This window comes from Cryptotermes secundus, unplaced genomic scaffold (genome assembly GCF_002891405.2).
Source record: "Cryptotermes secundus unplaced genomic scaffold, Csec_1.0 scaffold459, whole genome shotgun sequence".
Taxonomy (NCBI): Eukaryota; Metazoa; Arthropoda; class Insecta; order Blattodea; family Kalotermitidae; genus Cryptotermes; species Cryptotermes secundus.
In genome coordinates this window covers 37,620-53,707 of record NW_019743154.1, presented here as the reverse complement: position 1 = coordinate 53,707, position 16,088 = coordinate 37,620, and the positions used below count along the sequence as shown (strand labels likewise).

Genomic DNA, 16,088 nt, shown 5'->3' with positions numbered 1-16,088 from the left:
AACAAAGTGAAATCACACGGGGCTAAGTCCAGTGAGTAGAGAGGCTGATTACAACACTCGCAGCTAAGAAGGGAATACACATCACAAGACACAGTTTACACAGAATATAAGAAAAACGACCCCCATAGTGGAAGAACCATACGCAAGTTTTAATTAAGGCACATAAGATGAATAATCTTAACAAGTTTTATTGTTTTATTATAGTTGACAAATACGCACTTTTTAAATACTTTTATAAAGACATATAAAGGCAAGCAATGCAATAGATTAGCATAATTAGGGCACCTGATGATGGCACTGTGTTGCTGAAACATGTCGTGAAGTAACAGGTGAAATTGAGTGCACTACAAGACGGCTACTGTATACATATCATGGATGAAAATCAGTGCAACAGGACGCTAAAATACAACTTTACAATATTGCTAGTGTGAGGGACAATGATGAACCAAATCAAACTTAGACATCTTATATTCTTACTGATTTTAGGCTGTTAATGTTAATTCAGTTCTTGGGTTGTTCACCACGTGGATGTGGGCAGTGTTGCTGATATTTTGGAGTTACAGCTTCAGGGTTGAAGTGTGTAGGGTGAGTTTCTATGTGTGTATGTGTGGGGGGGGGGGCATAGAGGCATATGCATGAGTGTATTTAGAAAAGAATTGTAAGGGACAAGAGTGGGAGATTGTGCCCTTTCTGGGCCAACCAGAAATTTTTTTGTATTGTTTTTCATCCCTCTTTTGTATGAGTGGTAATGGAAAGGTGATCAACAAAAGTATAATGTACATAGTACTGGAAAGTGTCAGTTGACAGGTATAATGATTCTAATTATATTGTGTTGTGGAGAATGTTCATTTTATACATTTGTGTATTTCTTTGGTGCAGAATAGTCAGAATGCAAAGGAACATGCACATTACATATGGAAACATTATGTTAAAGAAATGACTCCAAAGCATATTGCAATAATTGCTCACAGTTATGGTGGATTCCTGACAGTTGATCTGGTAAGTCAGTAACTATATTTCCTTTGTTATGTGTTGGAAACTGGTCTGGAATTAGTGACAGGTGGCACTAGAGTTCTCCATTGTTCAACTTACAATCACCAGTTTCCACTGGACCAAATACTGAAGTGGTCTGTTTGCAGTGAGTAGCCTATCCTTCCCTTTTCATGACATATGGCATTGAGCCTTAGCCTGTATTTTCATCATTAAGTCAGTTCCATATGAGAGAGTAAGGTATTTATAATTTTATATAAAAATAAAGGGTTACTGTCAGTATGGTACACTTGGCATACTGAAGGCAGACTTCATAAAACGAATGTGGTAGTTCGTGAATCCAAATACTGTAATCTTGGTTTTGTGCCTTTTAGTATTTGGTTAGTTTTGATTCCACATTTCCTATTCTAAATTGTATTGTTATTTGCTCAGTTTAGTTGATGTTGCTTCCATAGTTTGTCAGGTTAAATTGTAATTCAGTTTAAAACAAGAGTTTAAGGTATAATGTTTAGAACTGTATGTCAGTAAATTAATGCTTATGTTAACTAGCCATAGTCCTGTTCTTAATAATGGTATTTTCATTATCCAGTTCTCACTACTGTAACTTTTTTTTATTGCTAGTGGGGTGGGACTAAGTCCCCTGTACTGTGGTCACTTCTGGCCTGTTGTACCAGCCCCAGATGATAGGTGAGGGTGATTGTGGAGCATTTGGTGGAATGAAGATGGGCAGGGGAAACCGAAGTACTCGGAGAAGACCTGCCCCACCGCCACTTTATCCACCACAAATCCCACTTGGCCAGACCTGGGATCGAACCCGGGACGCCGCAGTGGGAAGCCAGCAACTAACCACTTGAGCTGTGGCGCGGCCATTCCACTGTAACTTAGTAATATAAAGATTAAATTAGAATTCAAACTAAAAATGTTGTTATATCATTTTTTGTGTTGCTTGCATCTTACTGTTTGAAGAAAACAATCATACATTTAAAGTATTCCTTACCTCTGAATAATATGTACATATGAGAAATGTAAATACTAATGTATTATTGTGACTTGTATTATTTATAACAACACTTCCTCAAAAATAAATATAAAAGTTTGTATTTCTCTATTCTTATTAAATCTCATTTTAATTTTCTTCCCTTGATCTGAAATTGCAGGCTTATTTCACTGAGATTGAGGTAGCATTTTGTGGCCTGAAATGTCAAGAGGCCACTGACTATTACTGTAAAAAATATCACACAGAAAGTGATCTCAGATTGTGTGTGTATGCTCGTACATGCATGCACATCTAAGAAAGGANAGGGGAAACCGAAGTACTCGGAGAAGACCTGCCCCACCGCCACTTTATCCACCACAAATCCCACTTGGCCAGACCTGGGATCGAACCCAGGACGCCGCAGTGGGAAGCCAGCAGCTAACCACTTGAGCTATGGCGCGGCCATCCTACTGTAACTTAGTAATATAAAGATTAAAATAGAATTCAAACTAAAAATGTTGTTATATCATTTTTATGTGTTGCTTGCATCTAATTGTTTGAAGAAAACAATCATACATTTAAAGTAACCTCTGAATAATATGTACATATGAGAAATGTAAATACTGATGTATTATTGTGACTTGTATTATTTATAACAACACTTCCTCAAAAATAAATATAAAAGTTTGTATTTCTCTATTCTTATTAAATCTCATTTTAATTTTCTTCCCTTGATCTGAAATTGCAGGCTTATTTCACTGAGATTGAGGTAGCATTTTTCGGCCTGAAATGTCAGAGGCCACTGACTATTACTGTAAAAAATATCACACAGAAAGTGATCTCAGATTGTGTGTGTATGCTCGTACATGCATGCACATCTAAGAAAGGACACAGTCATGTAAACAGTCAATGATGACCAGAATTTAGGTCATACTATATTCAACATAATTAAAAGGGTAATTTCAGTAAAGTGAAGGTCATTCTTATTTATTCATTTTGTGTGTGGGTTATATCTTCCTCTCAACCACATTGATTTTGGCTAAAATACCAATATTAATATTTATCAGAATCTGTGTTAGTAACTAATACATAACATTGCAATAGGAGTAAATTGTTCGGTATCTGATTTAAGATGAATGAATTAATGTTGTGTAATATCTACATTAGTTCTTTTTTCTGTTGTAGGCTACTCAGTATTACTCTGATTTCCACAGCAGAGTGTTTGCTATTGCCTTAACAGATTCTGTGCATAGTTTGGAGATGCAGAAAGTCCCTCCCAGAGTTTCAGAGTACCTGCAAAAGGTAAGGGAATTTTGTTCTAATTCCCATATTTGTGTAATGTCTATTGAGATCATACTATAAATTGTGTGTGTGTGTGTGCATTCGTGCATGTGGAAAATGGTATATAAGGTGCTGCTAGAAAATTCCCCGACTCTCATTAGTGTAACTGCCTTGGTGAAAGAATATGAGAGGAGAGGCCAAAGCCACACTTCCGCAAACCTATTGCATCACTCTGCCACGTGACACCGTGCTGTGAACACCCATTGTTTTTAGACAAGTGTTTCTTTGACTTTGTGTTTTGTNTGATGGATGGCAACATTGAGCAATGTGTCTGCATCAGGTTTACACTTCTGAAACCCTTGAAATGCTTTGCGAGGCGTTTGGAGAATATTCTTTAAGCCAGGCAGTAGTTTTTGAATGGCATTCACGTTTCAAGGCCAGTTAAGTCTCAGCTGAAGATGATGAATGTTCAGGGCGACCAAGCACCAGCAAAAGGAAAGAAAATGTTGAAGAAATTCAAGAACTTACCCATAAAGACTGTCGCCAAACAATCCATGAGCTTGCAGACACCATTTGAATATGTGCTGCATTGCAGCAAAGTTTGTTCCCTGACTCTTGACAAATGATCAAAAGCAGCGGCTCGTAAACCTGTGTCTTGAGCTACAAGAGAAGCCTAACGAGGACCCAGCTTTTATCTCTAGGATCATAACAGGTGATGAAAGTTGGATTTATGGTTATGATCGAGAAACAAAGCAGCAGTCGTCGCAGTGAAAGAGCCCACAGTCACCAAGGGCAGAAAGGCACAGCAGGTCCAGAGTTCAACAGAGAACATGCTCATTGTTTTTTTCCGACCTGAAGGGGATTGTTCACCCTGAATTTGTTCCTCCTAACATTACGGTCAAGTCTGATTTTTACTGTGACTTTTTGAGACTCTTGAGAGAAAATGTGTGACAAGAAAGAGTGGAACTTTGGCACAACCAGAACTGGCTCCTCCATCACAACAATATGCCTGCCCACACCTCCTTGAAAACCACAGAGCTTGTGACTAACAGCAACATGGTTATCATTCTGCATCTTCCCTACTCACCAGACTTAGCCCCCTGTGATTTTGCTTTGTTTCCCAAATTGAAACTGAAACTGAAGGGATGACATATTGAAACATAGTGTGAGACTGAAAGGGAATTGCAAGCAGTACTCAACAGCATTAAAGAAAATGACTTCCATGATGCTTTTGAAGCATGAAGAAAATGGTGGGATCGCTGCGTATGTTCCCAAGGATACTATTTTGAAGGAAATGGCAGCCAAAATTTAGTACGTTACGCCAGCATTTCCTTTTTGACCTAGTCCGAGAACTTTCTGATGGCACCTCATATAGGTTATACAGTAGAACTTGGTTATAACCTCATCAAAGGGACCTAAAAATAGTGTCGTTATAAACGAATGTCGTTGTAACCGAAATGGGCACTTCCACAGTAGCCTTATGTTAGTCACGTAAAAATCTACCAAAAACTGAGTTAAAATGTTGCATTTTTTAGTGAAATACGTAGTTAAGTACAGACTAACGTANTGTAATGCCAGTTGTCGGAGTGATAAATTAATGAATTAGAGAGAATGTGGAAGGAAGCGTTCATGATCTGATTGGAGAAACTATCCAGGCAATTGTCTGGTGGGACTGCAGAAAACCACAAAACACTTCATTCAAGACACCCTGGCCTAGGTTTGAACCTGGGATCCCCCAAATGAAAAGTAGGAATACTACCCATTCAGGTGCAGCATTTACTGAAATAGATTCTAGCACTTCCTAATAATAATATAACAAATTTTAATGTGTGGTATGTAAAATTAAAGATAGTAAATATTCTGACTTGACTAGGATTTAGGCACATGATCATCTGTGCACCAGGCCCGTATACTGACCCGTAAGGTACATTGCAGTGTACTGTTGGATAGCAACTTTATATTACCAGTGTATTGCATTAACAGCACAAGATTTATAGAACTGGTGGTCTGTGTAACAGAAAAGTAGGTTTATGAGTTCTACCTTGAAGTCATTGTTTGTATGCACTGAAAGAACAGGCAATTTAATTAAGCTTTGGTGAGGGCTGGTGGTGATTGGAGTTCCACTGACTCCCAGTTTCCTGTAAGGCTTTAATCTCGCCGGCTGCATTGTCTTTTAGGAACATAACCCTTGTCATATAGTGAGGGATTACTGTATATTATTTTTAGTCAGGTCACTCAAGTATTATCGGTGGGAGGCAAGAATTTTCTCTTCTCCAAATCGTCCAGACTGGCTCTGGGGTCCACTCAATCTCCTATTCAATGGGTACTGGAGCTCTTTCCCCAGGGGTAAAGCAGCAGGGGTGTGAAGCTGAACACACCTCCAACTAGTGCCGAGGTCAAGAAAATATGGATCAATACATCCACTCCCCAATATGCCTTCATGGCGTAGTGCTTACTTAATTAGTTAAGCGCAGGGACAACTTTACCTTTTTTTACCTGAGTATTATTGTCACTAGAAACAGACTTCCATAATATTTTGGGTATGTCATCAGACAGAAACTTAAAACTTATCGATTGACTCTTTAAGTCACTGAATGATGATGTTCAGTCAGAAAGGTTATATGATGTTAAATGAGATGGGACAATCATAATTGTGAGTAATTAAGGTTTAGGAAGGTTGTAGTCATGGACTGTACTGGCATTTGTTTGGAAAGAGTCTGGAAACTCACAAAGGAAGCCAGCATAACTGGTATCACAGCTCACACCTCCCAGAGACGAGTATAGGTGCATTATCTCTGCATCAGCCTGCATGGTTGAAATTTGTTATTTACAACTAAGGAGCTTGATTTTGCGTGAAAGAACAGATGAAAATGAAGATCATAAAATAAAATATCAGAAAGCCAAAAGAGAGTCATAGGACAGATATATCAGTAGAAAAGAGAATGGAGTACATAAAAGTCAGCATGCAGTATTAAGGTAATGAAATGTTTAAATGGGAGGAGGGGGGGGGGGAAGTAGTCCTGTTTTGGCAGTATTCAATATCAGTTGGTGATGCAAGAAGCAGATGTTTGATCTGATTTTATTTATAAAATAACTATAAAGCATAGGAATATGAAGTTTTCATATCCCACTCTTCAGTCATTAACCTAAGAATTATCTCATTAATATGTATATTTATAATGATTACTGCATTAGCATAAAAATATATAGAGATGCTGGAGTAATTGCACATAAAATGCCCAGGGATAGAACTATTTAAAGAAAAGTGTCACTGTTCTGCAGAAAGACCTAAACTTGTCTTTAATTTTATTTATAAGATATGAAATTACAGTGAAGACATTGGGTTACATTTGTGAAAAATTCTGAAACATGATGTGACACGTTTTTGTCGTTTTGTATGATCCTTAGAAAGTACCGTCATGTTCATGTTGTGTTAAGGGCCAGTATGTACCAAGTGTGTGCTAGCTATTTGAGAGCACTGCCACTAGTTGGCATCTGCCTGGCTTGGTTGCTTTGTGCTCTGCTTACACATGTGAGTACACATAGTGTTGATTAGCCAGATCACATGAAGACCACCTGCCATGCAGCATGCTGCTGCACTTGCATTCAGAGGGTTTATGCCTGCTTGAATTTTGAAGCCTCAGGTGGTGGTGGTGATGCTTCTCTTTCTTCTACAATGAGTTTTTTTGCAAACACACACTCAGGCATGAGTTGAATGCTCTTCTCATCATGTCAGGGTGACCCATAATGTGGAAGTTTGGTTTGCAGTACTGCTGTGTAGAAAACTCACCATATTGTACTGACATTGCAAGGATTTATCTGCAAAGCCAGGATCTTCATGTCTGGAACAGTCATGTTATTTAATTAAGTATGAAAAGTGATTTTCACATGGTGTCTTTATTGATTGAGCTATAGTTCTTTAATGTTATGTTTGCAAATATCCAGCTGATTGTACTTTAAGAGATCACTAAGTCGCAGTGACTTACCTAGCGCATACCTGTTTTGTGTGTACAGCTTCCTATGTGTTATACTTTCCACCGGAAAATCTGACATAGTGATCTGATATCAAAATTTATGTATTATATTAATTCTTAAATTAACTTCTATCCACATAAAACAAAGTACCAAATAAATAAACTTCTTAAGCCTGAAAAAGAGTAATTTCCTTCCAGTAACATCTGCCCATTCTTTTGTAACATGGCATGCATCAGTTAATATGGAATGATGGAGTTACAACTGCTAAGGTTATTGCTGTCTGTTCTAGGATAGTTCACCATATTCGGCTGGTTTCTCGTTCAAATTTCTGTCAACAGACTAATTATGATGATTGAGGTTTCCTCACTTCCTTCAGGAAAATGCAGGAACAGTGCTGGAAGATCTTTCCATTGAACAGTTTATAATCATCCTGAAATTTTTTGATACTGTTTATTTATTTGGTACTGTGTCATTGCTGTACAGCATTATTAGAGATAAAGTAAGAATTCTCTGGCTTCCTAGGTTTTTAGACTTTGTCCATTATCCAGTATTGCAAAGAACACAACATTTCAGAAGTGGACTGGCCCAGTGATTGAGGCTGGCTCTCTGTAATGGACCTAACAGAGCAGGTGTCTCCCACCCCCTCACATGATGATGGAAACAGATCAAGTTTCCAGAACATTGTGTTCTTTAGATTACTGGACGATGGGCAAAGTCCAAAAACCAAATAATCCCGAGTGTTATCCACCATCCTCAGAACCCTTTTGAATCTAAAGTAAGAATTGTAGATCCTTTCCTAGCATGTTGCTTTGTTGTTCAAAGAAAACCTCCGAACATGTGGTTAAGTCAGAGCAAATGGAATTATTCTTTGCCCAATATGAAATGTCATTGAATGCCTTACATAATCTTTACTTATGTGGTGATTTAACGACAGTGTATTAAGACTACATATTGTGGCATGTCTGCTGAAAGCTAGCAGAGAGTCATTGCAAGGGAACAGCTCCATAAACATGTCCCTTGCTAGGTAAAGGCTTCGTAAGAATGCAACAATACCAGAGCTATCACTAAGCAATGTGTTCATTCAAAATTGGAACTCAGACATCAGAATGACTGTGTTAATGAGGGCCGGTAGCAGTTGTAAACAACAGACCTATCCTCTCATCAGAGAGGGCACCCCACATCAACAGACCCACAACAGTCTTGACAGTAATACAGATCTGGTCTTGGGCCCCAGAACTGGACTTGACGTGGAGACAGATTGGGCGACTGACCGTTGGTCCTAACATAAGTTTGATGTTGACTTAGCAGTGAGTCTGAGTAGAGTTGAGAGTCGTGAGACAACAGATGGCCATAAACCTGCTGGGACATGAGGCCGGAAGTGGAAGAGATTTGAAAGGAAATGTTTATGTCCTAATTAAGGTACTATCCCAGCATGTATGTTTAGGGTCTGAGGAAAACCACAAAAAATTTAGGTTAATTGGTGTCTCAGCCAACATGTGAACCGAACACAAATTTGAAGCATTACTGCTAGATGAATCTGTTTGATTCATAGCCATACTTTCATTTTTTAATTATGGTAGTGCTGTCCAAAAACATAAAAATTAGAATATACAAAACTATAATTTTGCCTGTGGTTCTGTATGGGTGTGAAACTTGGTCTCTGACATTAAGGGAGGAACATAGACTGAGGGTGTTTGAGAACAGGGTGTTGAGGAGAATATTTGGACCGAAGAGAGATGAAGTGACAGGAGGTTGGAGAAAACTGCATAATGAGGAGCTTCATAACTTGTACTCTTCTCCAAGTATAATTAGAATGATCAAGTCAAGGAGGATGAGGTGGGCAGGTCATGTATCACGAATGGGGGAGATGAGGACTGTGTATAGGATATTGGTGGGAAAGCCAGAAGGAAAGAGACCACAGGGAAGACCAAGACGTAGGTGGGCGGACAATATTAGAATGGATCTTACAGAGATAGGGTGGGATGCTATGGATTGGATTGATCTGGCTCAGGATAGGGACCAGTGGAGGGCTCTTGTGAACACGGTAATGAACCTTTGGGTTCCATAAAATGCTGGGAAATTCTTGAGTAGCTGCAGAATTGGCGGCTCCTCCAGAAGGGCTCAGCTCCATGAGTAAGTAATGAGTACTTATGGCTTTTATGCGCTATTTGGAAGGTTTTAATCAGGTTACCTCTAGCGCCTACAGCATTTAAATGTAATCCAATTTACGCATGGGAGAACATGTGGATTATAAACATACTAATTTTTTATTGATATAATTATGTGCCATGCCAGCAGTCCCGTGTTTTGACTTCTGTGAATACAAATCTGCTATACATATGTGAGCATGATACTGGCGATAGTTTGAAAACAGTCTTTACTAGCGATGTGATTTGCCATTATCAGCATGGATTTTATATTACAGATTGACGTAAGACAGTCCCCTGCGCAAAATTTTTTTGTCCATTATCGTTTCTTTTGTTCCTTCTACTCGAAGGGAAGCGTATCTTCTTTGTCTCATCCCATCCCACCTTTCACCTACTTGAGTCTCTGATGGCACAGTGCTTGAGGTAGATGCATTGCCATTATATTACAAGCATCATATCCTTGTGACTCTGATGACATCAGATGACAAAGGCGCCTGATTCTTTCCATCTTCCTTGATGGAGATTGTATCCCATTAAGCTTTAGTACACGAATTACAACTGCAGAAGCAAGCGGAAATGAAAGCACCGTCTTTCCTGCTGATCGATTCTTTTACACGAAAGCACTTCGATTATACAGCAAAATGGATATCCAGGTTTATAACACGAGAAACAGGGATGTCAAAGGTGATGACACATGTTCTCTATTATAATGTGCAATATGCTTAGAATGTATTAGTTTCTGCAACGTTATTCGAAATCTGAATAATTTGATTTCCCCCCCCCCCACGACGAATCGCGACTCTCTTAGAGTACCACGGCTAAAATGTTTTGTGTGCTTTGGCAGAGTCGCAATATCGGCAATTGTTACAGGTCTGGGGGGGGGGGCTTCCACATTTTCTTCAGTCCTTGCCCACAAATACCGCAGGATAGTAGGGTCTGATTTAAAATAAGCTACAGGCGAATCCTTCCCATTCCTGCGTATGCCACAGTTCGCAGTATTTTGTAGACCTCTGAGAAAAAATGGAACTTGGATCCTCGGAATAAAACATACCGTAATCTTCAAAGGGCCGGTTACGGTAGGCGAGCGGCCTAAGGCATGTACTGTCTTCGCTGTCTGGGAAGACGGGATCGTGGGTTCGAATCCCACTCAGGGCATGGATGTTCAGTGTTTGTGTACAGTTAGAGGCCTTGAGACGAGCTGATCACCGTCTGTAAAATGATCACGAAAATGAGAACTCAGAGCTATGCTCCAAAGTGGGAGCGAGAGAAGGAAAAGGAATCACCTAAAGAGAGTGCAGAACGAGAGGCAAGTCAGAATAGGATTTCCATTTTATGTACAGGTGCTAAGAGCATATGTCGTTAGTGTGGTACGTTGTAGGGTTACAGCATGTAGATTTTGAAACCACTAATATACATGTCTTTGTAATACATTGTCTTACAAATTTTACGGGTCAGATTAATTTTCCTTCACTTGTCATCGCTCCAATTTCTTTTTTCCCGCGCAGTCGTTATTGCTATTCTACATCTCTAAAAATGTCTTTAACAAATGTTGCGTTCTACCTAGGCTTTCGCCCCGGGGACGCCTGCACAACAGAAATAGTATCCACAGATTTTATTGAGACATCTGCTTCTGTAAAGTGACGAAAAGTAACTTTGTATTTTTAATTATTATAACAAATGAAAAAAAAAGAATCTCCGTAACCTAAATTTGTTTTTACTCATAGGGTACTACACACTTTGATTGACCCGGGTCCCCCAAAACAGTAAATCAGGCGCTGAGTGTATCGTTTGTAATTACAACGAAACAAGTCTCTGATATTAGTCATGCTAGTGGGGTGGGACTAAGTTCCTTGTACTGCGACAACTTCTGGCCTATTGTACCAAATCTTAGTCACAGTCGTATATAAAAAGCATGTGCCTTTCTATTGATTTCCACAGCATAATTGCTCTCATTGTTTATTCCCGAAAGGGAAACACGAAATACATACAAGATTTCAATGGATAAAGCATTTGGAAGGCAGTCGCATGGAAGAATGAGGAGATGGGAGAATAATATTACTCTAGATCTTGGAGGTACATGTCGCTAGGTTGTGAAATGGAATTAAATGGCTCAGAACCATGTCCAGTCGTGTCCTTTGGCGTTAACAGCGTCGATTCTTAATTATCCAATATTTTGAAATCTAATATTTGAAAACACTGCCTTCCTAATATAAGCCCTCGTCATATTTCATCAGGATTGCCTATTTTGGCCTCAGCTCTGAAGATATTCTCCCGTTTCTGAGAGGCTTCATGCAGTACACTTTTCCTGTATAAGGACCTGGCTTGGTAGTACGTAATCATCTGCAGCCATTGTTGTTTCGACACTCCTTGAAACAATAATTCCTCGGTTAACATTTCGGTCAGAAAAGTAAACATGACGATAGACTTCGGGTTACATAAAGGGATGGAATTCCTTGATTAACTGAGCGATTGTTAGCTTTTCAGGATGGGTTATGCTCCTTCTAGTTTAGTAGACTAACACCTGATTTCCTCTATAATTAAACATAAATTGATAAGTAAAAGTAAAGGTAAGTAAAGGTATCCCTGTAACAGGCCGTTGAGACCCATAGGGTTGTGAGACGTGGAAGGTCCCACATTTTCTAGACAATCGGCTCATAGATGGCGATAAGGTTGTTAGCCTTACACACCTGCCGCCCTTTACCACCAGGAATATTCCTGGTACTCATTTCTGTTAGAGGCTGAGTCGACCCCAGGGCCATAGTGCGGCTGGAAGGATTAGGTCAACTGAAAAAAAAATCCAGTGACCTAATCGGGACTTGAACCCGCGACCTTCCAGCTTGTAGTCTAGTGCCTCACCCAACTACGCTACCGCGTGTCAAATTGATAGACATATTAATGTTTCGAACTCCCATTGATTATGGTGGACTTGTTTTCGTAGTGTACTTGAATCCAACAACTGTAGATGTAGTGAGACGTGAAGGTTAATATTCAGATAATGGCAACGGTCGTGGTGCAAGGGCATGGCATAATATTACTGACACGATCGAAGCGATTTGTAAACTTCCACATTTTCACAGACACTCTTAACGTGGCACGAATTTGTTAATTATGTAGTTGTGATTTCGAATTTTTATATTTGAAGTAAGTAGTAGAAATTATTGTTCAAGTTGTCATTAAACCGCGTCTGTACTGTGTTAAAACCATCAGCAGCTGTATACAATGTCGTTTTCACGAAGTCTATCCGAGGATATTGTTACTGTTGGCTGTAAGTTGTAAATATTATGGAACTTGTAGTAACGCGTTTATTTATTTAGCGGCCTCCGTAGCCTAGAGGTAACGTTCCCCCCTCATGACTCGTGGTACACGGGTTCAAACCCGGCGGAGGTCGTGGAATTTTTAAGGGCGGAAAAATTCAGGGAACAAGTCCTCCGGGAGGGACNTTATTTCGCATTCATATGATCTCTGTATCGACTCCCGGAACCTGGAGATTTTCAATTTATATAGACGAAAGAGGCCGTTTGTCATAATATTTGTTCACCTTATTTTAATAGCCTCCATCTTGCCTCCAAGCTTGGCAGGAAGCAAACAGAACGAAGCGCAAAGGAATAGAAACGATTATTTGAGTATGGCCCGTGGCTTGTAAAGACCGAGGAAACATACGAGACAACAGTGACACCTGGTGAGGATGAGATTAAACCTAGGGTCTCCAAACGTCCAGACCGCGCTTTGCTGTACGTTACAGGATGTAATTTCAAGACGTGATTGCCTCTCATCCGTTTCATAGAATTAGGAACGATTCAGAGCACTAACATTGAATTGGATATTGTGTAAGTGATGTATTTATTGATGGATACTGTGTAAATAAGAAACGTAAAAAGGGCACACATCTTGCGTTAAGCAGTATGCATATTAAATTTCCCTTGAGGATCCACAGGGTTGGGAAGGCCATGAACAAGCGGCCTTACAAATTGTGAGAATTATTTTGATATCTTATTAGATCCCAAATGCGATCGTAAGTTCATGTATTCAGGTTTTCCGGGAAAGAAACGAAGGCAGAACATAACCGTGTCGGATGTATTTAAGTGTGATTTGCATTTCGTTTCTACACAGAGCCTGTGCGATTTTCAAGTATAGGCCTATCGATTATCGAATTGCGTTTACTTGTCCCGCGTTGCATAAGTTAATGAGACCGTCTCTGTGGTCTAGTGGTCAGAGTTCCTGGCTACAGATCCGGAAGTCCTGGGTTCGATTCCCGGCGCTACCAGATTTTCTGAAAAGTAGTGGGTCTGGAACGGGGTCCATTCAGCCTCATGAGGATAATTGAGGAGCTATTTCAAGGAAATAGCGGCTCCGGTCTAGAAAACCGAGATTAACGGCCATGGGGATCCGTTGCGCTGACACGCGACCCTCTATCCGCTAAAGTTGGCACTAACTTCGCCGACAAGCGGCTGTCGCTCGGTCGGTATAGTTTGCTTGCGGACTACAGACCACGGATTGTTTTTGTTTTGTTTTGCATAAGTTAATGGCGTAGGGTTGAAAGATAGTGGTTTTGCCCTATTCGTGTTTTATGGTATCCACAGAACGGCGTAGGAAGTAAGTGCTTCACGATGTTCATGGTGAGACAAGCATCGCTTCCTGAAGATGGAAGTGGCGTGAAGGTGAAACTCTTGCATTCCATCCGGCAGGCTGGTCTCGTTATCGTGTATATCACGTATTCGTGAGGTGCTAGTTGGATTATCCTGACTACGTGGTTTTCCTCAGACCGTACAGCGGAATGGTAGAATACTGCCTTGGAAGAGGCTGATATTCATTTTCAGGTTTTACAGTCTATTCGATGTTGAGTGGCCTCTGAAATTCATTTTCCGTTGTGAAAGACATACGTACCATTCGTATCCGTTCATTCTCAGATCTCAGCGGGCAGCTTAACGCTTCATATGGCCCCTCTCCCGCCCAAGGAAGAGGCCTTTCAGGAGGTGGTGAAGAGAGAGGTTGGCGTCTAGTATGGCATTAATAAGATGAATAGTAAGAACATGAAGAATGCCGTCTTCTGGGATGTGGCGCTTTGTAGATCTTGTGTATTATTATTATTATTATTATTGGAGGGGGTGGGTTTTCCCATGCACCGCGACAAGTTCGATCTATTGTACGTCCCCCTGTAATATTCTACCAGTCTCTATACCCTACCGGTACTGGTGCGTGCCATCAGTCCCGAGTACGGCCTCTACTGGCTCAGCGGTATCTAGATGCTTCCCACATCTACCAGAGGCGTTAGAGACTATTGTTGGGCGGGAAATGTCCTTCAATTTAGCTCAGATGTCTCCTTGAGACATGAGGTTCTTTTACGTGCCGACATGGGACCCACGGCTTAAAAGTCCCTCCCGGAGGACTTGTTCCCTGAATTTTTCCGCCCTTAAAAATTCCACGACCTCCGCCGGGTTTGAACCCGCGTACCTTGAGTCATGAGGTGGGAACGTTACCCCTAGACTACGGAGGCCGACGTTTTATAGGAACGTATCGCCTCCATCTTCAGGGTAGAAAAATCCACGAGCGTGGAACCAGCGTGAGCAGGTGGCTGCAGACTCGCTCGGATTTTTTTACGAGGCGATACGTTCCTCCGAAACATCGGTTTATACAAGATCCACATGGCGCTACATCCCAGAAGACAGCATTCTTCGTAGTCACCGCCGTGAGAATTTCAATCTTACATAGTAAGAACATGTTGTTCGTTTGATGTTTTTGAGACAGTTGGCGTCAAGTACTAACGTGTACTTCATGAGACGTATACAAACATACATATTTCTGGCTTGTTGTCCACCTCGTAAGCCAAAAAGAAGCACATAACAGATCACAGTCGTAACCATGTGTTTAAATCACTGCCAGTGTCTTGCAGTGGAGCAAAGAAGCGTTGGTCACTGTTTATGGGCCCCGAATTATCTGTGTGTCTCCGCGATATCATCTGTTGTTTAATGAACGGCATGGAAACACGCCAGAAACCGTTGTCTGCACCATCTTCAGAAATACCTTACTGCCTAATTACTTAGCCGCCAACCTGTGCTGAGCATTCTGACATTAAAACAAGGGACAATACATTGACATCTGCTAATGAATTACCCTCTCCTTTACATGGATGTTGGCACATGGTAATGTAATAAAGGGTAGAATGGGAGGGTTCGAGAAGGGGGCGGAAGGAATGAAAGGAAGGGAGTCATTAATTCTATATGCATTGCACAGGCTTTTGCACGAAGCTGCTTGTAGTAGATTTTAGTAGTAGGACAGCTTTGAGAAGAGGCTGTAACCCAGTGCATTATGGTTTGAGCATTAAGGGACGGTAGAACGAAGATTCATAGTAACCCAAGTGCATATCATCTTATATGTTTAGTTCACTAGAAGGATTTCTATTAAATTTGGTACTGGAGATCTGCGCAAAAGTTGTCGGTCTATTTAATTTTGGCGTTTATCTTTTCGGTGTAACTCCCAGCTTGTGTGAAGTTCAGATCGAATGTATCTTATTAAGGCCAACAATTTATATTTTAACCATTTTTTTCCCATACAGCGAATATTTAACGGAATGCAAAGGAAAGTAGTTTATGGTTTTATTTCCAGCTATGAATTTTTGTCGAAATAAAGTAATATTAAAATGAGCAGGCGCAGAATCGAAAACGCGTTATATCTTGCAACTGTTGTTCACACATGGGCCATTGCATAGAACATTATCATGT

At 40.4% G+C, this 16,088-nt stretch overlaps 1 protein-coding gene across 1 annotated transcript in view; it reads left to right on the top strand.

Moving 5' to 3' along the window:
- LOC111873864 (FAM172 family protein homolog CG10038) overlaps positions 1-16,088 on the top strand; it is a 44,141-nt gene that overhangs the window by 6,192 nt on the left and 21,861 nt on the right. The window contains exons 5-6 of the mRNA XM_033755258.1: positions 880-999; positions 3,152-3,268. Of these exons, the coding sequence (XP_033611149.1) occupies positions 880-999; positions 3,152-3,268 (237 nt within the window). The remainder of the gene's footprint in view (positions 1-879; positions 1,000-3,151; positions 3,269-16,088) is intronic.